General features: G+C 44.0%; 2 protein-coding genes across 4 annotated transcripts in view; one reads left to right on the top strand and one right to left on the bottom strand.

Moving 5' to 3' along the window:
- The window catches only part of get3 (guided entry of tail-anchored proteins factor 3, ATPase), a 31,146-nt gene extending 8,117 nt beyond the window's left edge, over positions 1 to 23,029 (bottom strand). Inside the window, exons 1-5 of one of the 2 annotated variants that reach the window (XM_033050884.1) lie at positions 23,025 to 23,029; positions 11,229 to 11,236; positions 11,003 to 11,152; positions 6,764 to 6,911; positions 2,745 to 2,893 (exon numbers count right to left, since the gene is read on the bottom strand). In XM_033050884.1, coding sequence (XP_032906775.1) covers positions 2,745 to 2,893; positions 6,764 to 6,911; positions 11,003 to 11,152; positions 11,229 to 11,236; positions 23,025 to 23,027 — 458 coding nt within the window. In that variant the 5' untranslated portion in view covers positions 23,028 to 23,029. Of the gene's footprint in view, positions 1 to 2,744; positions 2,894 to 6,763; positions 6,912 to 11,002; positions 11,183 to 11,228; positions 11,237 to 21,827; positions 21,838 to 23,024 lie in introns of those variants that run through there. The other variant, XM_033050885.1, reaches the window with a different exon arrangement.
- Positions 14,823 to 25,248, top strand: LOC116991910 (telomerase RNA component interacting RNase-like). 2 transcript variants are annotated; one of them, XM_033050888.1, is made up of 3 exons: positions 14,823 to 15,151; positions 21,043 to 21,120; positions 24,080 to 25,248. In XM_033050888.1, the coding sequence occupies exons 1-3, from the start codon at positions 14,861 to 14,863 to the stop codon at positions 24,185 to 24,187; spliced, it is 477 nt and encodes a 158-aa protein (XP_032906779.1). In that variant the 5' UTR covers positions 14,823 to 14,860; the 3' UTR covers positions 24,188 to 25,248. The 2 variants fall into 2 exon arrangements, with proteins under 2 accessions (XP_032906779.1, XP_032906781.1); XM_033050890.1 differs by lacking the exon at positions 24,080 to 25,248 and having other exon boundaries at positions 20,837 to 21,082.
- The last annotated feature ends 1,575 nt before the right edge of the window (positions 25,249 to 26,823 follow it).

Below are 26,823 nucleotides of genomic sequence, written 5' to 3'. Positions count from 1 at the left end.
CCTTTTTTTCATTCATTTCAGTAACCCGACCCGACTCGCAGTGTAATCAACGTTGCGGGGGAACAGTTTGTGTTAATAAATTATAATTCTGAAAATGAGAAGATTTTTACCAAAGAACGTTTATTTTTACGAGGATGTTTCCGTAACCGGCTTCCGTCTCCACACTAGTATCTTTGCTCCACTATGGGATCTTTGGTGCGGAGACGGAAGCCGGTTACGGAAATATGGCCGAAAATTAACCATGAATCTGCCCATGACCGTACTACGTCTTTTTCGTCAAGTGATCTATCTTGCTCGCTATAGGATCTTTGGTTTCAACCAGCGATCACCCCATGCAGCAACACTATCCTACACACTAGGGACAACGTACAATTTACCGAAGTCAATTAACCTACAAACTTGCATAACGTTGGAGTGTGGCAGGTGACCGGAGCACGCAGTGAAAACCCAAGCAGGTCACAAGGAAAACGTACAAACTCCGTACTGACAGCACTGGCAGTCCGGATCGAATCCGTGTCTCTGGCACTGTAAGGTACCGCTGCGCCACTGTGCCGCCACCATTTAGCATCATTTAGTTGCAAATTACTGTACACGTAATGCAGATCCAATCTAATAAAAATCTATCCAATTGTAATTCAATGTATCTGGCAAAATAAGCAGTGTGACGGCAGTCAAATGTACAGCAGCATTTACTATCCAGGTGCCTCGAACATTTAGTTTTCATAAGTGATGAGAGCAGAATTGGTCCATTACAGGAAAGAACTGCAGATGCTGGTTTAAATCGAAGGTAGACACAAAATGCTGGAGTAACTCAGCAGCATCTCTGGAGAGAAGGAATGGGTAACGTTTCGCGTCGAGAAGAAGTCTGAAGAAGGGTCTCGACCCGAAACGGCACACATTCCTTCTCTCCAGAGATGCTGCCTGTCCCGCTGAGTTACACCAGCATTTTGCGTCTGCCTCTAACATTTAACTTTACTTCCAAAACTAGCAATCAGTGGCAGGATCTTCACAGCAGAAGAGATGAGATTTAAGTTTCAAAGTGATGATCGCCATGGAAAAACCAGGAAGCAAAATGGAGGTTTGTGTCCGAATGTGCAGCAATGAGCATACATCAAGCCAATTAACCTACATTCCTGCACGTCTTGAGTGTGGGAGGAAACCGAAGATCTCGGAGAAAACCCACGCAGGTCATGGGGAGAACGTACAAACTCCGTACAGACAGCACCCGTAGTCGGGATCAAACCCGGGTCTCCGGCACTGCAAGCGCCGTAAGGCGGCAACTCTACCGCTGCGCCACCATGAGCCCACCACTATTGTATGCCAGAGTTAACCGTCTCCATGCAACTCCTCCACCCTGGTCCATCTAACACGATTTACATGTCTTATTCTTATTTTATTATTCCCTCTTCCCATCCCCGCTGTTTCCAGAAACGATATTTTCTTTCTTTCTTTTAAATCTTTTTATTAGTTTTTTTCCAAAAAACAAAAACAAAACAAAAAAAAAAGCAAAAAGAATAATGATAAACATAACAATGATATTGATACATAGGGATCAGGATTACATTAATAACAGGTATAACCTAATACGAGTCCAGTGTCAAAATACACATTGAATATAGACCTCTATATAAATATAGTTAAATGTTTAAAAGAAAACTTATATATGTAGAAAAAAACAGATAAAAAGGCAAAACAAAAGGAAAAAAGAAACAAAACTAAACTAAAGAAAAATAAAGCAAAACAGAATCTGAACTGAGAATTTGTCGTCAAGTCCGTTCCACTATATAAAGGTAAAATAGTTTTTATAACGGTTAGAGAGGGAGCAATTTATGTTGTGTGAAAGTGTTGAATAAATTTTCCCCACAGAAACGATATTTTGATTGATTCATTACAATATACCTCGTTGAAACAGGCCCTTCAGCCCATCAAATCCACGCCGACCATTAATCATCCATTCACCCTAGCTCTATGTTATCCCACTTTCTCATCCATTCCCATGCACACTAGGGACAATTTTACAGAAGCCAATTAACCTACAAATCTACACATCTTTGGGACGTAGGATAAACTGGAGCACCTGGAGGGAACCCACACAGTCTTCCCTGGACCACATCCATATAGTACACCTCAAGTACTATGCATTCAACTTGCATATTAAAGTGCTCAAGTAGTTTCATTCCTAGCTTATGCCATCACAAACAGCTCATACAAGTCCTCATTCCACTCATTCAGACCCTCCATTCCCTTCCCAAGGTGGTCCTTTTGCAGCTTGTTAAATGGGTCATCCACTATTGCCTGATCAGAAATCTATTTCACCACTCATTTGTCTCAACACTTTGCTGAAAGAAGTTCTCATCAAGAAGGTGTCTGGGGTTATGAGGAGAAGGCAGGAAAATGGGGTTCAGAGGGAAAGATAGATCAGCCATGATTGAATGGCGGAGTAGACTTGATGGGCCGAATGGCCCAATTCTGCTCTCATCACTTATGAACATGAACTTTTCTTTCTATGAACTTCATAGAAATTGAGAATATGAATATTATCATTCTAAACAACAAGTATTCCCATGCCCAACACAAAAGTATTCTTCCTCTTATTGGCATTGTTCCTGCATCAAGTCGCGATGTAGGAAAGATTAACAGAGCTGAACTCAAGTCACCACTAATTCTAGTTAGAGGTCGCAGCCCAGAATGTTGAGTCTTAAATGGATATGACAAAGGTAGAAACCTGCCCCAGCTCACATTACCTCATAACTTCAGCATAGCTCATGGCTTCATCGATGCCTGGGAACGCACTCATTGCCTCCTGCATCATCTTCTTGCCCATGCTCAACATATTATCTTCTTCGAAAAATTCATCGGGTAGTTCAGCTACACCAAGGCTTGGATCAATTTCCTGCTCAGCAAACAGGAAAACAGTTAAGTGTTAAGTTTAACTTCATCTAGGTAACCAAATTTGCACAGAAAAAGAAATGCCCAAATGCGATATCTTCAAATAGTAATCAATCCTATTTTCTTCAATAGAAAAAAGGATGTCCTAGATTTGACCCTGAATTACTGAATGAATCAATATCTGATGAAGAGGAGTACGGAAGGAGTACAGAAGAGGAGATTGCATTTGGTTATGTCGATATTCTCAGCTAGAGCCAATGCAGATCCACCACCGATTTTACAGCCATGTCCGGTGCCTCAGACAAATTTATGAGCACACTTGAAACCTCTCCCCAGAAGTCCCCCCGAAAATGTGGCGCCAAGCCGGTTAAGGCAGCCGATCTCGTCCTCGTACGGGACTTCCACGCCGATTGACTAGTCGAATTTGCCCCCTGCAGCTGCTTCTTTTCCTGTGCCCCACTCTGTGGTGTGCACCCATTTCTCCCACACTCCCTTCCACCTATATCCCTCTCTGCAGCTTTAGAAGTCACTGTTTGTCTCAGACACCCTTTTGTCTCCTTTTCAGCCCTGGCCTTTGTACACCCATCTGCAAACCAAATCTCCATCTATCACTTACCAGGGTTTGTCCCACCCCACCTTTTTCACAGCTTTCCCCCACCTACTGCAATCAATCTGAAAAAGGATCTCAACCTGAAACGTCACCTATCCATGTCATAATGTCATGTGATAGGAGCAGAATTAGGCCATTCGGTCCATCAAGTCTACTCCGCCATTCAATCATGGCTGATCTATCTCTCCCTCCTAACTTCATTCTCCTGCCTTCTCCCCATAACCCCTGACACCCATACTAATCAAGAATCTATCTATCTCTGCCGTAAAAATATCCATTGACAGCCTCCACAGCCTTCTGCGGCAAAGAATTCCACAGATTAACCACCCTCCATAGATGTTGCCCGACCCCCTGAGTTACTCCAGTACTGCGGGGTTTTTTTGCATATCCTGGTCACTGCATTATAGGAAGGATGCAGAACCTGTAGATGTGCAGAAGGGATTTACCAGGATGCTGTCTGGATTGGAGTGTATTAGCTATAAGGGGAGGCTAAACAAACTTGGATTGTTTTTGCAGGCGTGTCGGAGACTGCGGGACAATCTGATAAAGTATATAATATTATGAGACACACAGATTTTGCCCCTCTCCCATCGGGCAAAAGGTATAGAAGTGTGAAAACACCCACCTCTAGATCCAGGGACAGTTTCTTCCCAGCTGTTATCAGGCAACTGAATCATCCTACCACAACCAGAGAGCAGTGCTGAATTACTATCTACCTTATTAGTAACACTTGGACTATTTTTCATTGTACTAAACTAGCTTTACCTTGCACTAAATGTTATTCCCTTATCATGTATCTATGCACTGTAAATGGCTCGATGGTAATCATGTATTGTCTTTCTGCTGACTGGTTAACACGCAACAAAAGCTTTTCACTGTACCTAGGTACACGTGACAATAAACTAAACTGAACTGAGATAGGTTAAATAGTGAAAACATCAATTATTAGAGGGTTTTTGCTGATAGGCAAAAGATTTAAAGGAGATTTGCAAGACAAAGTTTTTGCACTTTGCGGTTGGTGTCTGGTATACACAACCAAGGGAGGTGGTAGAGCAGATGTGACAGCAATCTGTAAATGACATTTTGAGACACACGCAAAATAGGACGGGAATAGAGGGACACAGACCACGAGCAGGCAAGCAAGGACCCGTGGTAATCTGGCGAGCTGACCTATACCACCGCACTGAGTCCAGTTGCCAGCTCTCGGACACCTCCTCCTACTTATCATTGGACTTCTCCCACAGATGAGCACCAGGCCATAATCTCACAGACCATTTCTGATGTTTAAGAAGGAACTGCAGATGCTGGAAAATCGAAGGTAGACAAAAATGCTGGAGAAACTCAGCGGGTGAGGCAGCATCTATGGAGCGAAGGAAATAGGCGACGTTTCGGGTCGAGACCCTTCTTCAGACTGAAGAAGGGTCTCGATCCGAATCGTCGCCTATTTCCTTCGCTCTATAGATGCTGCCTCACCCTCTGAGCTTCTCCAGCATTTTTGTCTACCGACCATTTCTGATGTTATCACCTCTGGCTGTCTGCCCTCCACAGCCTCCAACCTTATCGATTCCCAGCCCCGCATGGCCTGGTTTTACCTTCTCTCCAAAATCCATAAACACACTGCCCTGGCAGAACCATTGTTTCTGCCTGCTCCTGTCCCACTGAAATGATTTCCACATACCTCGACTCCATCCTATCCTCCCAGTCCAATCTCCTCCAACCTATGTCCAAGATACCTCACACGCCCTTCGTCTCTTTAACGACTTCCACTTTCCGAGCCCCCACTCACTCATCTTCACTATGGACATTCAGTCACTAGTCTGAAGAAGGGTCTTGACCCGAAACGTCACCCATTCCTTCTCTCCAGAGATGCTGCTTGTCCCGTTGAGTTACTCCAGCATTTTGTGGCTATCTTGAGATTAGATTAATTTGGCAATGTGATCGGTGCAAACACAGTGGGCCAAAGGGCTCGTTCCTCCACTATATTTTGCTATGCAATTTAAAAGTAAAACTGGTAGTTATGGAATTCAAAACCCAAATTAATATTGTGTAAGAAGGAACTGCAGATGCTGGTTTAAACCAAAGATAGACACAAAAAGCTGGAGTAATTCAGCAGGAACTCCCCTGACCTTCAGTCTGAAGAAGAGTCTCGACTCAAAAGTCACCTATTCTTTATCGCCAGAGATGCTATCTGACCCACTATGTTACCCCAGCTTTTTGTGTCTATCCCGAGTTAATATTTGTTGGCGATATAAACTTAGGTATGGCACTTCCCAATTTCCTCTCCGCATACTAAAATCATAATGGGAATCAAACTGGGATCAATAATAAAAAATGGTTCAGGATGGAGGTGGCAGATTTCTTACAAGACCTTATCTTCAACAGTCCTCGAACCAGAATTACCCTTTTTACATATTTCAAGGCTGCATTTATCTTGATATTTTTATAATATAATCTTTTAATTCTCCACACATATAAGATTGTTAAGGGCTTGGACACGCTAGAGGCAGGAAACATGTTCCCGATGTTGGGGGAGTCCAGAACCAGGGGCCACAGTTTAAGAATAAGGAGTAAGCCATTTAGAAAGGAGACGAGGAAACACTTTTTCTCACAGAGAGTGGCGAGTCTGTGGAATTCTCTGCCTCAGAGGGTGGTGGAGGCAGGTTCTCTGGATGCTTTCAAGTGAGAGCTAGATAGGGCTCTGAAAAATAGCGGAGTCAGGGGATATGGGGAGAAGGCAGGAGCGGGGTACTGATTGGGGATGATCAGCCATGATCACGTTGAATGGCGGTGCTGGGTCGAAGGGCCAAATGGCCTCCTCCTGCACCTATTGTCTATTGTCCACCTATCAAATATGAAAACACTTCTAGTACAAAGTAGCTTCAATGTTTAGATTAGTAACAGACCCTTCTGCCCACTGAGTACACACTGATCACCCATTCACACTGGTTCTGTAATCTTACTTTCCCATTCAATCTCCACACACCTGGGGTTAATTTACAGAGGGTCAATTAACCTACAAACTCATGCATCTTTGAGATGTGGGAGAAAATCAACGCACCTGGAAAAAACAGGTTATAGGGAGAATGTACAAACGTCTCACAGATAGCACCCGAGGTCAGGATCGAACCCAGGACTCTGGCACTTTGAGGCAGCAGCTCTACCAGCTGCACCACTGTGTTGCTTACATATTTTGATACATTGAATTACTGAGTAAATCATGGAACATATGTCAAAAGTTATCTCCACTGCTAACATTTTACTTACCATAGCAAAGAGGTTGTTATAACCCTTCACCTTTGTTGGCACTTTGGAGAATTTCTGATCAAACGCATCAGAAATGTTATGGGCTGGGTCTGTGGAAATAATCAGCACAGTCTCTCGAACCTCTGCCAACTGCACAGCCAAGCTGCAACTGTTTGGAATAAAAAGATTTGTATTGAGGAGACACAAGGAACTACAGATGCTGGAATAGAAACATAGAAAATAGGTGCAGGAGTGGGCCATTCGGCACTTCGAGCCTGCACCGCCATTCAATATGATCATGGCTGATCATCCAACTCATTATCCTGTATCTGCTTTCTCTCCATACCCCCTGATCCCTTTAGCCACAAGGGCCACATCTAACTCACTCTTAAATATAGCCAATGAACTGGCCTCAACTACCTTCTGTGGCAGAGAATTCCAGAGATTCACCACTCTCTGTGTGAAAAATGATTTCCTCATCTCGGTCCTATAAGATTTCCCCCTTATCCTTAAACTGTGACCCCTTGTTCTGGAGCAAAAACAAAGTGCTGGAGGAACTCAGCATCTGTGGAAGGAATGGATGAGTGGCATTTCAGATCTGGTTCCTGCTTCAGAGTTTATCGATTCCCTCCATAAATGCTGCGTGACCCAATGAGAATCTCCAACCACTTATGTTTTGCTAAAGGTTTGTATTTATATACAGATGTATTCACACAGTGAAGTGCTTTTAGCCAATAATCATCTTTTGATCTGAAGACATTTGTACTGTCAAAGGGGGAAACCTTTCCCCACTCAGCAAGCTCCCTCCCGCACACTGCAATCTGATAATGACTGGAAAGTGATAGTCGGATCAGGTGAGGAGGGATACTGGCAGATGGGTGGAAGTTGTAACCAAGGCTGGAGATAAAGTGGGAAAGGGGTGTAGATATTAAATCTGATAAGAAGATGAGGAGTGAAATGTAGAACTAGAGGAAGGGATAGCTGGTGGAGAGGATTGGGGGTAGAAAAGAAAAAATTGGTTGTATGGAGTAGGGAAGGATGGGAGATGAGCAGATGGAGGAGGAGAACGGAACTAGGTAGTTTTCACCCACTCGCAATCCGTCCGGTTCTACATTTCACTTCCCATCTTCCTTTTTATCAGATTCCACATTCTGTCACCGCACCACATAAAGAGCTTTCTCCTCACCTCAATACTAAATGGCTTACATAGATACATAGATACATAGAAAATAGGTGCAGGAGTAGGCCATTCGGCCCTTCGAGCCTGCACCGCCATTCAATATGATCATGGCTGATCATCCAACTCAGTATCCCGTACCTGCCTTCTCTCCATACCCCCTGATCCCTTTAGCCACAAGGGCCACATCTAACTCCCTCTTAAATATAGCCAATGAACTGGCCTCAACTACCCTCTGTGGCAGAGAGTTCCAGAGATTCACCACTCTCTGTGTGAAAAAGTTTCTTCTCATCTCGGTCCTAAAGGATTTCCCCCTTATCCTTAAGCTGTGACCCCTTGTCCTGGACTTCCCCAACATCGAGAACAATCTTCCTGCATCTAGCCTGTCCAACCCCATAAGAATTTTGTACGTTTCTATTAGATCCGCTCTCAATCTCCTAAATTCTAGCGAGTATAAGCCAAGTCTATCCAGTCTTTCTTCATATGAAAGTCCTGACATCCCAGGAATCAGTCTGGTGAACCTTCTCTGCACTCCCTCTATGGCTATAATGTCCTTCCTCAGATTTATTACCTTTATTCTGAAACTGTAACCCCTGCTTTCAGATCCGACAGCCAAGGGAACACCATCCCTGCTGATATCCCGGTTAAAACGAGGTCCATTTAAATACTAAAGAATACAGGTCTAGTTTACTCAATCTAATCCCAAACAGCAAGCTATCACTCGCGAACCCATCTGATAAACCTTCATTACAATCTCTGAAATCTTATTTTTTACAAAATTGGACACAAGGCTCCAGGTGCAGTCTCACTAAGGGTTGTAAATAGAGTAAGACATCATCACGACAGCACTCCCATAATAAAGGCCAATAGACCATTGTCCTTCTTGTGAAAATAATGTAAACATTCAAACTTATAACTAAATAGGAAGGAACTGGAGATACTGCTTTAAATGGAAGATAGACATAAAATACTGAATGTCTGAAGAAGGGTCTCGACCCAAAACGTCGCCCATTTCCTTCACTCCATAGATGCCGCTGCACTCGCTGAGTTCCTCCAGCATTTTTGTCTACCTTCGATTTTCCAGCATCTACAGTTCCTCCTTAAACATAAAATACTGGGGTAACTCAGCGGGATAAGCAGCATCTCTGGAGAGAAGAAATGGTTAACGTTTCGGATCGAGATCCGAAGAATGAGTCTGAAGAAGGGTCTCGACCCGAAACGGCACCCATTCTTCTCTCCAGAGATGTTGCCTGTCCCGCTGAGTTAATCCAGCATTTTGTGTCTAGTAACTAAAGTGTGTTTAGTTATGGTGCCAGAGAAGTATTTTTCTTATTGTGACTTTCTTCCACAGAAACAAACAATTTATGGCAAATTCCAAATTAAACAGCGTAGCAACTAATAGATCATGGCACATACTTTAAAGTGGCACAGCCTCAATATAGCTACAACCATTAAGGATCAATATAGCACACTAGAGACACAGCAGATGAATGGTCTCTAAATCTGTTGAAGAATAACTTGCCTGACACAAAATTCACTTTGGGCCACGTTTTAATCCAGCAACAGCAGCTTGTTTTCATCTAACCCACAGACTGTTTCCTTGATCATCTTTATTTTTTTTAACATATTTTTCATTCATTTCTTCTATATCTCTCTATATCACTAATCAATATCTCTAATTTCCCTTTCCCCTGACTCTCATTCGAAAGATGGGTTTTGGCCCAAAACATCACCTATTCCTTTTCTCCAAAGATGCTGCCTGACCTGCTGTGTTACTCCTGGATAGAGTGGATGTGGAGAGAATGTTTCCACTAGTGGGAGAGTCTTGGACCGGAGATCATAGTCTCAGAATTGAAGGACTTTCCTTTAGGGAGGAGATGAAGAGGAGTTTCTTTAGTCAGAGGGTGATGAATCTGTGAAATTAATTGCCACAGAAGGCTGTGGAGGCCAAGTCAATTGATAATTTTAAGACAGAGATAGATTCTTGATTAGTACAGATCTGTCAGGGGATCTGTCAGGGAAGGCAGGAGAATGGGATTGAGAGGGAGAGAGATCAACCATGATTGAATGGCACAGTAGTCTAGACTTGATGGGCCAAATGGTCTAATTTTGCTCCTATCACTTATGAACATGATCATTTTGTGTTTTTTCTTCGGTATAAACCAGCACCTACAATTCCTTCTTGCATACAACTGTATTTATGCAATGTTTTGAATCTATTAAAGGGGCTAAAGGCAGAGTTTGCGACGAACCGTCACGCAGAATTAGGAGGTAGACCAAAAGTGCTGGAGAAACTCAGCGGGTGCAGCAGCATCTATGGAGCGAAGGAAATAGGCACCGTTTCGGGCCGAAACGTTGCCTATTTCCTTCGCTCCATAGATGCTGCTGCACCCGCTGAGTTTCTCCAGCACTTTTGTCTACCTTCGATTTTCCAGCATCTGCAGTTCCTTCTTAAACGCAGAATTAGGAGATGTGGACCAAGGGCTTGTTCGTGGGGAGAGGCTCCTATGGGAGGATACAGGCAGCTGAGAACCCGCTGCGGGGAAATATAGACACAAAAAGCTGGAGTAACTCAGCGGGTCAGGCAGCATCTCTGGAGAGAAGGAATGGGTGACAGACTTTTCTCGTCCCTATTCATGTTCTCCAGAGATGCTGCCTGACCCGGTGAGTTACTCCAGCTTTTTGTCAAGTCAAGTCACATTTATTTATATAGCACATTTAAAAAACCACTCTCGTTGGCCAAAGTGCTTTACATTTGTTATAAGAATAGCACAACAAAACAGACTACATACATATATACATGTAGCCCTCACTCAGAGGACGTCAGGAAAGGCTTGGGAGTATAGATAAGTCTTTAGTCTTGACTTAAAAGAGTCGATGGAGGGGGAAGTTCTGATGGGAAAGGGGATGCTGTTCCACAGCCAAAGGCGCGGTCGCCCCTGAGCTTTTGTGTGTTTGCCTTCGGCTTAAACCAGCATCTGCAGTTGCTTCCTACACGAGAGTTCGGGCATCTGGGCCTGACAGTGACAGCCGCCCCATGGCAACTCCAGCAACAGCCCCAGCCCCGGCCCCGGCCCTTCTACCTGCAGGTGGTTTTGCCCACTCCTCCTTTGCCGCCCACGAAGATCCACTTGAGTGATTTCTGCTCGATGATGTTGGAGAGGGTGGGCTCCAGGGGCTCCACGTCGATGGCGTCCTCGAACTCCTCGTCCATCGCCGCCGCCGCCGCCATCTTGCGCCGTCACGTGACCGGGGCCTCAGGCCTCGCCCTGTCCCCGTCGCCTCGCCTCGCCCCCCCTGCGGGTTGTTGCCGCCGCCTCAACACCGCCTGCAAACCCCTCAACAGCAACAACGACGGCCGAACCCACTCCTAATCACACATACACACATACAAAACAATTCCTCCCCCCAACCCACACAACTTGGCATCACCACCCCCTCCTATCCGCGCCGCTGATTGGCGCAGCCGCTCCCAACACAATACCTTCACATTCCTTAAACTGCTGCCCACCAGATTAAAGTTGTGCATTACTTTAAATGTTTTATCCTTCGCTATTCCTGCCCAGAAATAACCATATAACAATTACAGCACGGAAACATTATTCTCACCTAGTCCCATCTACCTGCACTCAGACCATATAAATTCAAGTTCAAGTGAGTTTATTGTCATGTGTCCCTGTATAGGACAATGAAATTCTTGCTTTGCTTCAGCACACAGAACATAGTAGGCATTTACTACAGAACAGATCAGTGTGTCCATATACCATAATATAAATATATACACACATGAATAAATAAACTGATAAAGTGCAAATAACAGAAAATGGGTTATTAATAATCAGAAGGTACACAAAATTGCTGGGGAAACTCAGCGGGTGCAGCAGCATCTATGGAGCGAAGGAAATAGGCGACGTTTCGGGCCGAAACCCTTCTTCAGACTGAATATTAATAATCAGAGTTTTGTCCGAGTCAGGTTTAATTGCCTGATGGCTGTGGGGAAGTAGCTATTCCTGAACCTGGTTGTTGCAGTCTTCAGGCTCCTGTACCTTCTACCTGAAGGTAGCGGGGAGATGAGTGTGTGGCCAGGATGGTGTGGGTCTTTGATGATACTGTGCATTTAAAGTGTTTTATCCTTCGCTATTCCTGCCCAGAAATAACCATATAACAATTACAGCACGGAAACAGGCCATCTCGGCCCTTCTAGTCCGTGCCGAACACTTATTCTCACCTAGTCCCATCTACCTGCACTCAGACAATATAATGCCCCTGTCCCACTTAGGAAACCTGAACGGAAACCTCTGGAGACTTTGCGCCCCACCCAAGGTTTCCGTGCGGTTCCCGAAGTTTGCAGATGGTTGCCGGAGGTTGCAGGTAGTGGAAGCAGGTAGGAAGACTGACAAAAACCTCCGGGAACTGCATGGAAACCTTGGGTGGGGCGCAAAGTCTCCAGAGGTTTCCGTTCAGGTTTCCTAAGTGGGACAGGGGCATAACCCTCCATTCCTTTCCCGTCCATATACCTATCCAATTTATTTTTAGATGATAAATGTGGCTTTTAAAATTCTAATTCCTGTCTTAAATTTTATGCCACCACCAAAAGCACATCAGCGCCTCTACTTCCTGAGAAGATTACGGTGAGTCGGTTTGTCAAGGCGGACTCTCTAACTTCTACAGGTGCACAGTAGAGAGCATGCTGACCGGTTGCATCATGGCTTGGTTCGGCAACTTGAGCGCCCTGGAGCGGAAAAGACTACAAAAAGTAGTAAACACTACCCAGTCCATCATCGGCTCTGACCTCCCTTCCATCAAGGGGATCTTTTGCAGTCACTGCCTCAAAAAGGCTGGCAGTATCATCAAGGACCCACACCATCCTGGCCACACACTCATCCCCCCGCTACCTTCAGGTAGAAGGTACAGGAGCCTGAAGACTGCAACGACCAGGTTCAGGAATAGCTACTTCCCCACAGCCATCAGGACAAAACTCTGAACATTAATAGCCCATTATCTGTTATTTGCACTTTATCAGTTTATTTATTCATGTGTGTATTTACGTATATAATGGTATATGGACACACTGATCTGTTCTGTAGTCAATGCCTACTATGTTCCGTTGTGCTGAAGCAAAGCAAGAATTTCATTGTCCTATCAGGGACACATGACAATAAACTCTCTTGACTTGACTTGTCTTGAGCACCGGCATGCTATGCAAGTTGAGCTTGGTCAACTTTTCCACTTAAGATGGACATAAAGTGGATGCTGCCGACTGTATTTCTTCTTCTTCTTCTTCTTCTTCTTTGGAGTTTTACAGCAGCCAGCATCCGCAATGTTGCATTGCTGCCACCTTCTGGCTTCATTCCACAGTACTCATGTCTTTACATTATATCCTTTTTATAAGGCCAGAGGCCCTCAAGAAATCAAACAACAACTTTATTCCTTTTCCTTTCCCTCCACACTCTATAATAATAATAATAATGGATGGGATTTATATAGCGCCTTTCTAATACTCAAGGTGCTTTACATCACATTATTCATTCACTCCTCAGTCACACTCGGTGGTGGTAAGCTACTTCTGTAGCCACAGCTGCCCTGGGGCAGACTGACGGAAGCGTGGCTGCCATTCTGCGCCTACGGCCCCTCCGACCACCACCAATCACTCACACACACATTCACACACAGGCAAAGGTGGGTGAAGTGTCTTGCCCAAGGACACAACGACAGTATGCACTCCAAGCGGGATTCGAACCGGCTACCTTCCGGTCGCCAGCCGAACACTTAGCCCATTGTGCCATCTGTCGTCCCAATTCTCTAGAATATTCTTTACTGATATTTCTGTCAATCCAATTTTCCTCATTTCAATGATCATAAATCTTCTTTCTGTCATACCTCCTACATGCAATTAGGGCATGCTGAACTGTTTCAGGCTGATGGCCTCACATAGCCCAGTAGGGCGTTTTCCCAATATTTTTAATGTGCTGTTCAGGTGAGTGTGTCCTATCCTCAATCTTGTTAATACTACCTGTTCCCTCCTGTTCCCCCCTCTTCTTGCTGTAATGCCCACTCTGTTTTGTAGCGAATAGAGGTGTCTCCCCTTTGTCTCCTGTTCCCAGTATTGTTGCCATTCCTGATTTATTTTCTTCCGCACTATGTGTTTTCCTTCAGATTTGGATAGTTGTAAGTTTACCTCTATGTTTCTTTTTTTTACAGCCTCCTTTGCTAATTTATCCACCTTTTCATTCCCTAGAACACCAATGTGTGCTGGGACCCACAACAAAGTCACGTCACGGCCCCTCCTTGTCACTTGGCTTAATAGTAGCAGGATTTCATAAACTAAGTCAGGCCGCCTATGGGATGCACCAGACCCAATACTCTGGATTGCAGATAATGAGTCGCTACATATTAATACTTTGCATGGTTGCACCTGTTCCATCCACCGAACTGCCATCAAAATAGCGTACAGTTCCACTGTATATACTGTCAAATAGTTATTTGTTCTTTTGTAAAGCTCAACATTCATCCCCTGGACTACCACAGCCGCCCCTGTTGTTTCAGCTACTGGGTCCTTTGATCCATCTGTGAAAAATTAAGAGGTGTTCCCTGTATCTATATGGCTATGATATTCTGTCTTTAGGTCTGAATTTTTGTTCCTCCTTTTTGCCTCCCATATCTCCAGATCAACTTTTGGGATGTTCAGTAACCATATTGGCACAGATGGCCACAATACTGCAGGGCAGAACTCTTTGTCCTCTACTCCCATGTCCCTTGCCACAACTGCCGACTGTATTTGTCAGTGGCAACTATATTTATAGTAGGCTATATATTATTATCTTTGCTATTTAGTGCTCGTCCGCGTGATGACGTTGTTAATGTTAACGTTTATTGCCTTGGGGCGTCAGTCAGTCAGCCCGCCCTCACTCCCAGCAGGCTCGGCGGCCGCCCTTCCCAAGATGGCGGAGAGGCGAAGGAGCCGCGAAGTTTCTCGAAGCTCCGAAGCGGAGAGCAAAGGGGTGAACGCCTTCGCCAACGACGGCAGCTTCATGGCGCTCTTCAAGAAGATGGAGGAGGAGAAGGCGGCGCAGCGGGAGTCGGGCGGCGGCGGCGGCGGCGGAGAAGGAGGAGGAGGAGGAGAAGGCGGGGACGTGGAGCGTGGAGGGCGGCCGAGACCGGTGGTGGCGGCAGCGGCGGCGGCGGGCCCGGGGGCCGAGGCCGAGGCCGGCAGGAGGCCCGTGCCGAACACTGTAAGGGCCGGAGGTTTCGCCTGCGGGTACCGAGCGGGGCTGGGGCTGGATCTGCCGTTGTTATCCATCCTTCCCCCCCCCAAAATGTCGCCCCATTTACTCACCTGGGGCGAGGGAGCGACCCGCCCGCCCGGGAACAACATCTAAACACATTGCAGTCGCCCACTGCCATCCCACCCCCGGCTCCCTGCTTTGTCCCATAGCCAGCTTCCATTCTTCATTCCCAATGGGGATATATATACCCAAGCCCACAGTCATCTACCCCTTTTATTTCAATCGTAAAACAGGCTCGAAGACAGACACAAAAAGCTGGAGTAACTCAGCGGGAAGGGCAGCATCTCTGGAGAGAAGGAATGGGAAACGTTTCTGTCTTTCAATTCGTCCATACCATCCAGACCTGTCTTCAGTCTGACCCGCTGAGTTGCTCCAGATTTTTGTCTCTCTTCAGCCTGAAGAAGGGCCCCAACCTGAAATGTCTCACCTATTCCATTTTCTCCATAGATGCTGCCCGGCCCGCTGAGGTACTCCAGCGTTTTGTGGCTATCTAAATTTAGAGTATAGTGTTCAGTTCTGTAGCAAAGGTGTTGTCGACCTGGAAAAGGTGCAGAGAAGATTGACAAGGATGTTGTCAACTCGAAGGTCTGAGCTGCAGGGAGAGGGTGGATAGGCTAGGACTACATTCCTTGGAGTGCAGAATGATGAGGGGTGATACTGATAGGAGATAGTTGAGGCAGATGGACAATAGGTGTAGGAGTAGGTCATTTGGCCCTTCGAGCCAGCACCGCCATTTAATGTGATCATGGCTGATCATCCCCAATCAGTACCCCGTTCCTGCCTTCTCCCCATATCCCCTGACTCCGCTATTTTTAAGAGCCCTATCTAGCTCTCTCTTGAAAGCATCCAGATAACCTGCCTCCACTGCCCTCTGAGGCAGAGAATTCCACAGACTCACCACTCCGTGAGGAAAAAGTGTTTCCTTGTCTCCGTTCTAAATGGCTTACTCCTTATTCTTAAACTGTGGCCCCTGGTTCTGGACTCCCTATTATATTATAGGTACTATAAATATAATTTTAAAGACACTAGTAGCAGGTACATGGATAAGATGGGAACAGTTCACTTGGATCGGTTCACTTAAGGATGTTTCCACCAGTGGGAGAGTCTAGGACCAGAATAAAGCCTTTAGAAAGATGAGGAGGAATTTCTTTAGTCAGATGGTGGTGAATCTGTGGAATTTATTGCCACAGTTGGCTGTGGAGGCTGTCAATGGATGTTTTTAAGGCTAAGAGTGACAGATTCTTGATTACTAAGGGTGTCAGGAGTTTTGGGGTGATGGCAGGAGAATGGCATTGAGAGGGAAAGATAGATCATCCTGACACAAGATCACAGGAGAAGTAGATTTAAATATTTTTAAAGACTACTGCAGATGTTAGCTGCTTGAAGTAAAACGCTGGAAATATTTGGATCAGGCAGCATTTGGAGAGGGAAAAGTAGTGTATTAGGTCAATGACTTGGGTAGACTAGTAGATTCAGAACATTGAATTGCTCTATTGGTTATATTAATTACACAATGTAGCAAAACAACATACTACATTTTAACTGGAAAAAACACAGTAGTGCTGGAGTAATTCAGTGGGTCAGCCAGCATCTCTAGAGAACATGGTGAGTATTGTTATGGGTTGGAACCCTTCTTCATACTGACCTGATGCTGCATGATCTAAGTTTTTTGCAAACCAGCATCTGCAGGTTATTGTTTCAGAATCTTAATTGGAGTACAGTATTGTCTAATTCTATGCACAATAATGGTAAAGGTGAAGGAAGGAACCGCTGATGGTGGTTTAAATCGAAGATAGGCACCAAATGCTGGAGTAACTCTACGGGACAAGCAGCATCGCTGGAGAGAAGGAATGGATGATGCTTCGTGTCGAGACCCTTCTTCAGACTATGGATAGGTGAAGTTTCGGGTCGGGACCTTTCTTCACACTAGAGTCAGGGGAAAGGGATATGAGAGGTATAGCTCGGGTGAAAGGGAAACATTTCCATTTCCCTTGATTCTAGTCTGAAGAAGGGTCTTGACCTGATGCCTCACCCATTCTTCTCTCCAGAGATGCTGCATGTCCTGCTGAGTTACTCCAGCATTTTGTGTCCATAATGGTAAAGGTGAGGGAGATCTGTTGAGTAGAGGAGTGGAGCAAATTGTTTCTGTTTGAATCCAAAGTTATGTGGAGTTTTAATGCCAATTCTAAAATTGATGAAGCTTGTAGATAGTATTTAAAGAGAGGACACTGACAGATACTGATTTAAACATATACTCCTTAAAATAGAGACACAAGAGATTGCGAATGCAGGGATTTTATGCAAAACATAATAATCTGGAAGGGCTCAGCGAGTCAAGCAGCATCTGTAGAGGCAAAAGGATGGTCGACTATTTTGGTCAAGACCCAGCATCAGAGCTGAGAATGTAAATGGAAGATAGTCTGGATAGATTAGTGGGAAATAGAGATGAGCCAGGGTGATTGCTGGATCCAGTTTTTTTTTTTTTGTGGGGGGTTACCGGAAATATGAAATGAAGCACCGAAAATGGTGGGGATATTTGGACCAGGCAACATCCGTGGAGAAAGAAATATTCAACATTTCAGACCGATCTTTCATCGGATGGAGAGTGAGGTAGTTTCCTGCTTAATATTTGCCCCCTCGCCAATTTTGCTAGAACAGATGAGTTCACTGATGTTTTGAGGCCCTCACTGTGTGCAAATTGGTTTCTGTGCTTTCAATGTTGTAATAACAATTGTATTTCCAAAATGATTTTGTAGTGCTTTGAGATGTTGCAAAGCGGTGAACAACAGATTTAAGAAAACATCCTTTCTATTTTGTATGATGATAAAAAAAGTGATGGTAGGCAAAAAAAAAAAAATCACTTTTTGGTATTTGTATAAAAAATCAACAACAAAGGAAAGGTTTGAGATGTTAGCTGACGTGTGTATTTCTTTCACCTTTTTGCTTTGTTTTTAGTTCCTAAATTGATGTGCTCCCATACAACTTGATGACTTTCTCAAAGAATTTCTTCCAGGATTTTAAAAAATTGTTCTCTATTCTATTATGTTTAAGGACAATTCCCTTTTTTTTTTTAAACACCTTTATTCGTTTTCCCTGGATGCTTTACCGAACAAAGATTTGTCGATATGGTTTTGAAGATACCAATTGGCCCAACTTTAATTTTTGCACCAACTGTTACATTTGGTTTTGTGACATGACTGGGTGTTGTGGGGAAGAGAACACTCCATACCAGTCTGGTTTAAATCCAGTTTTTTCAAATCGTTTCACACCCCTGTTGTCAGACTTCTGATGTGAGCAGAAAAATCAGTTACTTTGGGGAACGAATAAGAATTATGGACTTTGCAGTGCACCTCAATTGGAGGCTACAAATTACCACTTGACATTATGTGCAGGAAATTCTGGTTCTGTTGAGGAAGTTGGTGTTCGATGTGACTAGTCTTTTCAGGGCAGTTAGTCAAATGTTTGGTTGCTGGCTGAATGGTTTGTATCTTTTCTTTGAAGATATAAACTCTCGTCAAATGATTCTTCCTGATGGTTATGTAACAGGTGACGATGAACTGAATCTCCAGGAATTTCAGCTTCAATTGTTCTTTAGATTGATTCTTTAAACACTAGGCTAAATTTCAGATTGTCAGAATATAATCCTCTTCATCTAGGGTTGACACGTCTTTAAGGTGGTGTCCACATGCAAAGCCCAGTTTACTAACACCATCTACTTTGGCCCAGAAACAATAATTTCTTCAGCAGCAAACTAGAAAAATAACCAAATTCAAAACTGAGAAATAAATGCCAAATATCTAGATCAGATCAATGTAATATGAGTATTGTAAGCAGTCAATTCCTTGTAACTTTTTTTGCTTTACAGCTTCAAAGTCGTCCTGTGCTCCGGTGGGAGTGTGACGTTATGTAAACCAAGTGATGTGATTTGTCATTGTATGCTCACCAGAGCAGTAATGTCGTTATCCAGATTGTTGTTGAAAAATTCACTTAATGAATAGACCTGAGAATATTTAACCTCTCTCTTTAAAAGCATTCCTTAATACAATTTAATGTTAATAATTGGAAATATCATACCATGTTTATGGTCCCATTGGTTGAGTAGACCAAGGTAAAGTTAAGGATTGATCTAGAGTTACATACTGATATTGCATGTGTTCTGCATAATGTTGGTTTATCTTGCAGCTATTAACATTCTTTGATATAATGTTTTATAGCTGGGGTGATTAATTTTGTGACACTGGTATGATTGCACCCTGGTTAGAGTCCTATGTTCAAATGTAATCATTTGAGAAACACAGATTTGATGATCTCTGGGGCATTAAAAACCTGTGGATACCGTATGCAGTGTGGGACCAGCATTTTGCACGATATACAAGTGTGTGATGCTCACTTAATCTTTCTCATCACCTGACACCACACACTAATATAACAAATTAATAAACTATAATGTTACCTTTTATGTGTTACGATATTTGGATAGCATTAAAAGACAATTAATGTCAATAACTAGCTGAAAATGACCAGATTTATCTTTCTGCGATCATTTATAACATGGATTTGTTGACTCATTAATGGATTTAACAAAATTCTTAAATATCCAGCCATGTAAAATAGAATAAACTTGGCACAGGTTTTAAATCATTTCTCATTGGATTTGTGTTTCACAAAATTTAAATTTACACATTTTCCTTTTTAATTGTTATGCAGCTTGTATTCTGAGCCCAGTGATTGTTCGGGAACCATAGTGATCATATCAGATATTGATAATATCGCTAATCTAAATCTATTGCTTTCTTGGTATTCTTCCTGTTTATTTTCATGTACAGGTTTGAACATTTCGCTGCCTTGCAAAATATTTTGTGCCAAACTTTTTGAAATCATCTCCTGGAAGAAAATGTTGACAAAAAAATGAGTAAATCCTTTGAAACATTGTGATTTAAAAAAATATATTATATAGCAAAATTAAAACTCAAATACATGCATGTATTTATATTAGCATTTAGTGAGCAGTTAGTTTGATTGTTCATTGGAGTAACCATGCTCAACATTTGTAAGTTTTCTCTTTACAGGTTGTGAACAGGAGATAGAACTATCATTTGTCAGTTTGCAGACTAACCCTTGACTTTGAAGCATGCATGTCCTCAATTTTAAGTTGAATTTTAAATTTGGTAGTCAGTCAGAAATTGTACCAAGCTATAACAAAATGTATATCAAATGGAGTAACAAAAAGAAGAAAAGACATAAGTGATTGCTTTTGGAAATAATTTATTGAATAGAACTTTGTATTCCCCAGCCCTGCCTTGATGGTAATTCACTGTTTAACCCCCTTGTTATACAAACATGAGGCTTGGATTAAGCTCAGTAGTTAAACGGGGATTGGTTCGACGTCATCTGGTCAAAGCATTGCTTATTTAAATAGCCAGTGCCACAGATTTTTAACTTTTACACAAGTCTTCACGTTGCAGCAAGAAATCCAATTTATAATCTATCTTTTGTTGCAGGAAAAAATGTGCCGAAAATGTTGATGGAATTGCAAATGTACATGTCTGGCTAATTTGCCATTGCACAATTTAAAGAGCTGTTGCTGGTCTTTAAAATGGTAACACCTGCACTGTCACTTTTGCCTTATAGGAGAGTGTAAAGAATGGCCTACCTCCGCTCACAGTAGCTTGTATACTGTATGTTAGAAGTGCGTTGAGACGTTGTCGTGGGAGATGCATTCTGTTGTGGAATGAGATCTAATTTGAGGACCCGTGTTTAATTACATAATGGGCAGCATTGACATTGCAGCTCCAAGCGCTCGTGTAATGGTTGCAGTCTTCTGTCCCTTACACCAGGTGGGAAAGCGGCGAGGTGGGGCAAAGTTAGCCCTCAAGACGGGAATGGTAGCCAAGAAACACAAGGCCGATGAGGAGGTAAGAATCGCTAGCTTTTCCGTTCTGATTTCCACAATCTGACTTGCAAAATTGTTTTGTACCTCACAGTACAGGAGATAAATAATTACGCTTGTGTGCCTGTGCCAGTTTTCGAATGAGCTTGCAAACGTATTCCACTTCCCAGCTCTTTCCCACTGGGCCTGCTCTAAGATTTCCTTCAATTCTTGACCAATGTTCTTCTGAAATCCTTCCAGCTCTACATGCGGAAGAGTCCAGTTGACAGTAATTTTGTTTATATTTTTTGAAAAAGGTGCTTCATATCACCTCTGGTGACATAGTAAGGTAATAGGTAGTACGGTAGTTTAAAAGGGAAATGTGAACTCTCTTTGAACTGACAGGCTGGTGCTCTGGATCACACTGCCTTAAAGGCTGGCACAGGAGACAACTCAAATGTATTTATGAAGTACAGGTGCACAACCTTTTATCCGAAATTCCGGAAACCGAAAAGCTCCGAAAATCGGACATTTTCGGTTCTGGAAAAAAGGGAGGGTATATTGCCCGGGAGAGTAGGAATCCCTAGACCTAGTACAGTGAGCGTCCACCGAGGGTCGCCCGGAGAGGTTCCGCGGTCACCTCTCCGGGTAACCCTCGGTGGACGCTCACTGAACTAGGTCTAGGGATTCACAAAAATGCTGGAGAAACTCCGCGGGTGCAGTAGCATCTATGGAGCGAAGGAAATAGGTAACGCTTCGGGCCGAAACCCTTCCTCAGACTGCCCTATCAGTCCCCCCTATCAGTCTGAGGAAGGGTTTCGGCAAAGGGAGGGGAGAGAAGGGAAAAGAGAGAGGAAGGATCTGCCGGACATGCTGTGTGTGTGTGTGTGTTTGTTTGGCGGAGTCTGAGGGGAGAAGGAGGGAAGGAAGGGAGAGGTCCAGCGGCGGGAACGAATGCCTGGGTCCGGGCGTGAGCTGAGTCCGAGGTTTGTAAACGTTGCTGCAACCCCCGGCCCGGCCCTCTGTGTATTGTTCACCGCGTCTTCCTGGAGAGAGGGGGGACGGCGGGAGCCGGGGCTGTGTGCGTGAAGCACGGCGACTGGAGGGACGGGAGAGCTGCCCCGGGAGCGTGAGGGCACCTCCCCCTTCTCCATTCCCCCTCACACCCCTCTCCCTATCTACCCCTTTCTTCCCTCTCTACCTCTCTACTCTCTCTCGGCCCGCAGCGATCTGCCGGACATGCTGTGTGTGTGTGTGTTTGGCGGAGTCTGAGGGGAGAAACGCCGGCACTAAGAGCGAGCGAACGCGCGGACAGAACGGACAAAAGCAACGATCATAGGTCGGAATTGGTGACCAAAGATCTTTGTAGGTGACATTTCGGGTCGAGACCCCTCTTCTAACTGATTCGGGGGAAAGAGGAGCAAGACCTATGGACGGTACTAAGGACAAGTGAATGGAAGATATGCCGATATCTCCCGTTTCCCTTTCCCTTGACTATCAGTCTGAAGAAGGGTCTCGACCCGAAATGTCTACCAACGCCGCTCTATGAACCTTGCTTTCGTCCGTCTGTCAACGCTTTCGCTCGCTCTTGGTGCCGGTGCTTGTCCCCTCATGGCAGCTATTGAAAAAGTCGACCCGAAATATCACCTATTTCCTCCTATTACGTATTCCTCATCAGAGATGCAGCCTGATCCGCTGATTTACTCCAGCCTTTTGTGTCTGTCTTCGGTTTAATCAGCATCTGCAGTATGTGCCGTTTATAAAGTACAAGGCATGTGCCGTTTAAAAAGGAAGTGATAAAACACATTTAAAACATTTAACAACACCTAAACTGTTCCCCCGCAACGCTGCGAGAGGCATAACTGAAGTCGGGTCGGGGTTATTGAAATGACGGAGGTTACGCTCCGGTGCGGACTACGCATCAGTTCATTGTATTTGGCAGGAGTGGACCATCTTGTGCGCTATAAGATCTTTGCTCCAACTGATTTGATTACTCTAGCGCGGGGCCCCCTTAGGCGCGGGGCCCAATTGGGAGAAATAGGTCCTATCGGCTAAAGGCCGGCCCTGACCGGGTAACTGCCGGGATCGAGGCGCAAACTCACGACCTTGCGGCCAAGAGCCGAGCACTCTATTACTGAGCCACATGTTAAAATCTACGCTAAAAACCTTCCGTTCGGAAAACCAAAATATCTCAAAATCCGACAAGTGTCTGGTCCCAAGGCTTTCGGATAAAAGGTTGTGCACCTGTACTTTAAGCTGCACCTGAAATGTCCCTACATATGCAGCAATGAAACCAGGTGCTGGGCAGTGGGATCAAACTGGAGAATTATTTCATTTTAAGGACAAAATGGTCTGAATGGCATCATAAGATGGTTCTTTTGCCACTGGAAACATTTCTCTTTATTTACCCTGTCAGAACCATTTATAATGTTGTCTACCTCTTTCAAACCCTCATGCTCTGTGCCCTGGTGTAAATCTTTCTTCCCTGTTACCATTCTTATAAATCCCTTAATAATCTGTCTAGAAAGTCTAACCTGCTTAATTTGTAAACTACATTTTCTTTCTTTTATCAATATATTGAAAAGTTCATTTTAAATATTGATAGATTCACAATGTTTTTGAATTTGTACAGCCTTAGATATTGGTCCTTGTGTTAAACTGAGCTTGAATCAGCCATGATCATATTGAATGGCGGTGCAGGCTCGAAGGGCAGAATGACCTACTCCTGCACCTATTTTCTATGTTTCTATGAATCAGTCCTGGCAAGGGAGAGGGCCATCAAATAAGATGTGTTATTTTGTCAAAATAACTTGATCTTCTAAAACTAAGCACATGAATGTTTTCCTGCATGAGGTATTAAAGGACTGTCAAAACAGGATTTGAATCTGAGCTTCTGTGTATAATGTTCAGAGGTTATTCCTGCACTTGCCTCAATGCTGTTTGCTATCTCCAGCATGTTGAACGCCTATGTTTAGTCTACCCGTTTCTCTCTCCCCTCTCTCCAGGCAGAGGCACGAGGAGGAGATGCTTGGGCCAAATACATGGCAGAGGTGAAGAAATACAAAGCACATCAGTGCAGCGATGATGACAAAACCCGGCCTCTTGTTAAATAGCCTCAGTTGCAAGCCCATGCAAACAAGAACTGTATTATATTTTACACCGTTAAGATCAAGTCCTCAACCCATTGCCCTGACTGCACAGAGATTTTTTGATGGCCTGAAATGTATTTATTTGAATTTGTGGTATGAAACCGACACCTGCAAAACATCCAATGCATTGTTTAAGTTCCGGCATTGAGAACCTGTCCATTTTCAAAGTGATTATTAATGTACAGTTTCCCTCTCATTCCTATCCCAAATATTGTTTTCACCGTAGAACATAGTTTTCAGACTCTTTTAATCTTTATTTTTTATAATATGCACAATATAGCTCCAATTGTCAGTAAACTGTAAACTCCACGCATATTTGCTCTTTTGTGCCTCCAGTTATTAGCTACAGTACGGTGGTCAATTTATTTTGAACAATGTACATAATCTTGTATACTCTGCAGCCTCCCGCTGGCAAGTGGATTTGCCAGGTTGCCGTGAACACATCCTGGGACCGGCCAGTTTGGAAATGGCTGGTCCGATGCTTCCTGCCTTGCTCTGAAGAGCCCAGTGCCAAGTGGTGCTGCCAGCGCCTTCTGCTATCTCCATGAAGCGCCATGGGTAAGAGGCAGCAAGGCTCGTTCCTTGTAGTCTGTTGTTTACACCACTAGGAGGCCTGGTGGTTCCACTCTGGGAATGTGGTATACCCAGGGGACAGAATATGACTGCCAGTCCCCTGACGGGACTTTCCAGTGGATCAATCTGGGTTCATGAATGGACGTCCCAGTGTAGTTAAGGCGGACCGTGCAGTGTGAACAGGGATTGGAGTGGGGTTAGCAAAGGTTTCTCAAGTCCACAAACTACCTCAGATGTATTTAGCAGAACATTTTCACGTCGCTGTGAATATAATTTTCACCCTGCTAGCTTTCACCTTCCATTGTGCGAGTACAAGACTTTGCCTTGTTTGATGCCTGAATTTTCTTTCCCATAACAAACCGCTAAGCCTGTTACATTGTCATGTTCACTGTCTCTGCCGGATGATCCTGGAGTGTCCGTTCGGTCAAAATAAAATCAAATGGTGAAAAAAATAAGTGACTTCAGACCATAGGCTGCTGATCACATTCCAGATAAGGTGCATAAGGGAAATCTCTTTTGCAGATTCCAAGCTGTTTGCCACATGGTTGATTTGCAGTCTCCTCAAATCACCAGCCACTGTTTGACATAGACACAAGGATCTGCAGATGCTGGCTTACACAAAAGTACTGGTGCAACTCAGCAGATCAAATAGCATCTCTGGAGAACATGGACAAATGACTTCTTGACTAGAGTCCTGACCGGAAACATCACCTGTCCATGTTTTGCAGAGATGCTGCCTGACCCACTGAGTTCCTCCAGCAATTTCTGTCCCACTGTTTGACTCTTGTTACCACCTCTCTTAATTTTTATATCAGCTCTCCCCTCAGCTTTAGATATTCCTGACAAAACAATTCAAGTTTGTCCAACTTTTCCTTATAATGAATATCCTCTATTCTAGGCACTTGTTCTGCATCCTCTCTGAAACCACCAGATCCTTGACCAAAACTGCACATAATACTCCAAAGGTACACAAAAATGCTGAAGAAACTCAGCGGGTGCAGCAGCATCTATGGAGCGAAGGAAATAGGCGACGTTTCGGGCCGAAACCCTTCTTCAGACCTTCTTGGTTAGGCCACATAATACTCCAAATGTGGCCTAACCAAAGTTCAATAAAGCTGCAAAATGACTGACTTTCCCCCCCAAAGCATTGATCGATGAAAGCAAGCATACCATATGCCTTCTTTACCACTCGTATCTACTTTTGTCACCACCTTCAGGGAGCTATGGACTCGGACCACACGATCCCTCGTTTGTCAATGCTGTCAAGGCTATTAATACCACACCCTACAGTACAACACTTAGTGCTAATGGCAGTGTGAGATCAAGAAAGATGTAATTCTGGGTCTCCATGGGGCATCAGGATGGATAAGTCCCTACCTGATGGGATCTATCCCTAGTTATTGAGATGAGAAGAGATTGCAGAGACGTTGACGGAGATCTTTGTATCCTCTAACCACGGGCAAAATCCCAGAGGATTGGAAAGTAGCCCGGCATTCCTTACTTTAAGAAGGGAAATTGAGACAATCCAGGAAATTGTAGGTGAGGCTCACATCAGAGGTCGTGAGGTTTTGGAGAAGATTCATTGGGATCGGATTTACTCATGTGGAAGTGTATTGACTAATTGAGGATGGTCAGCCTAGCTTTGTCCGCATCGTGTCTTACAAATTAGATCTGGGTTTTTGAGATGATATTGAGGTTGGCAGTGGATGTTGTCCACGTGAATATTTGGCATCAGATCAAGTACCTTGTGGTAAATGATTCAGATTAAGATGCATGGAATCCACAACAACTTGGTTGGATTCAGAACTGGTTTACCCATGAAAGACAGAGAATGTGGAAATGTGTTATTCTAACAGATCAGTGTTCTGCAGAGAACAGTGCTGGGGTTTCTATTTGTATGTCTCACATATTGTCTTAAGATATGGACAAAAATGAAGACAGACAGGTTGGTTTGCAAGTTTGAAACACATTCCCTTTTATGCTCTTCAGTTTCACTATCTCCAGGATCCAAAATAACCTGGATTTTG

This window comes from Amblyraja radiata, chromosome 35 (genome assembly GCF_010909765.2).
Source record: "Amblyraja radiata isolate CabotCenter1 chromosome 35, sAmbRad1.1.pri, whole genome shotgun sequence".
Taxonomy (NCBI): domain Eukaryota; kingdom Metazoa; phylum Chordata; class Chondrichthyes; order Rajiformes; family Rajidae; genus Amblyraja; species Amblyraja radiata.
The sequence above is the reverse complement of the archived record's forward strand: the minus strand, read 5'-3'. Positions and strand labels throughout refer to the sequence as shown.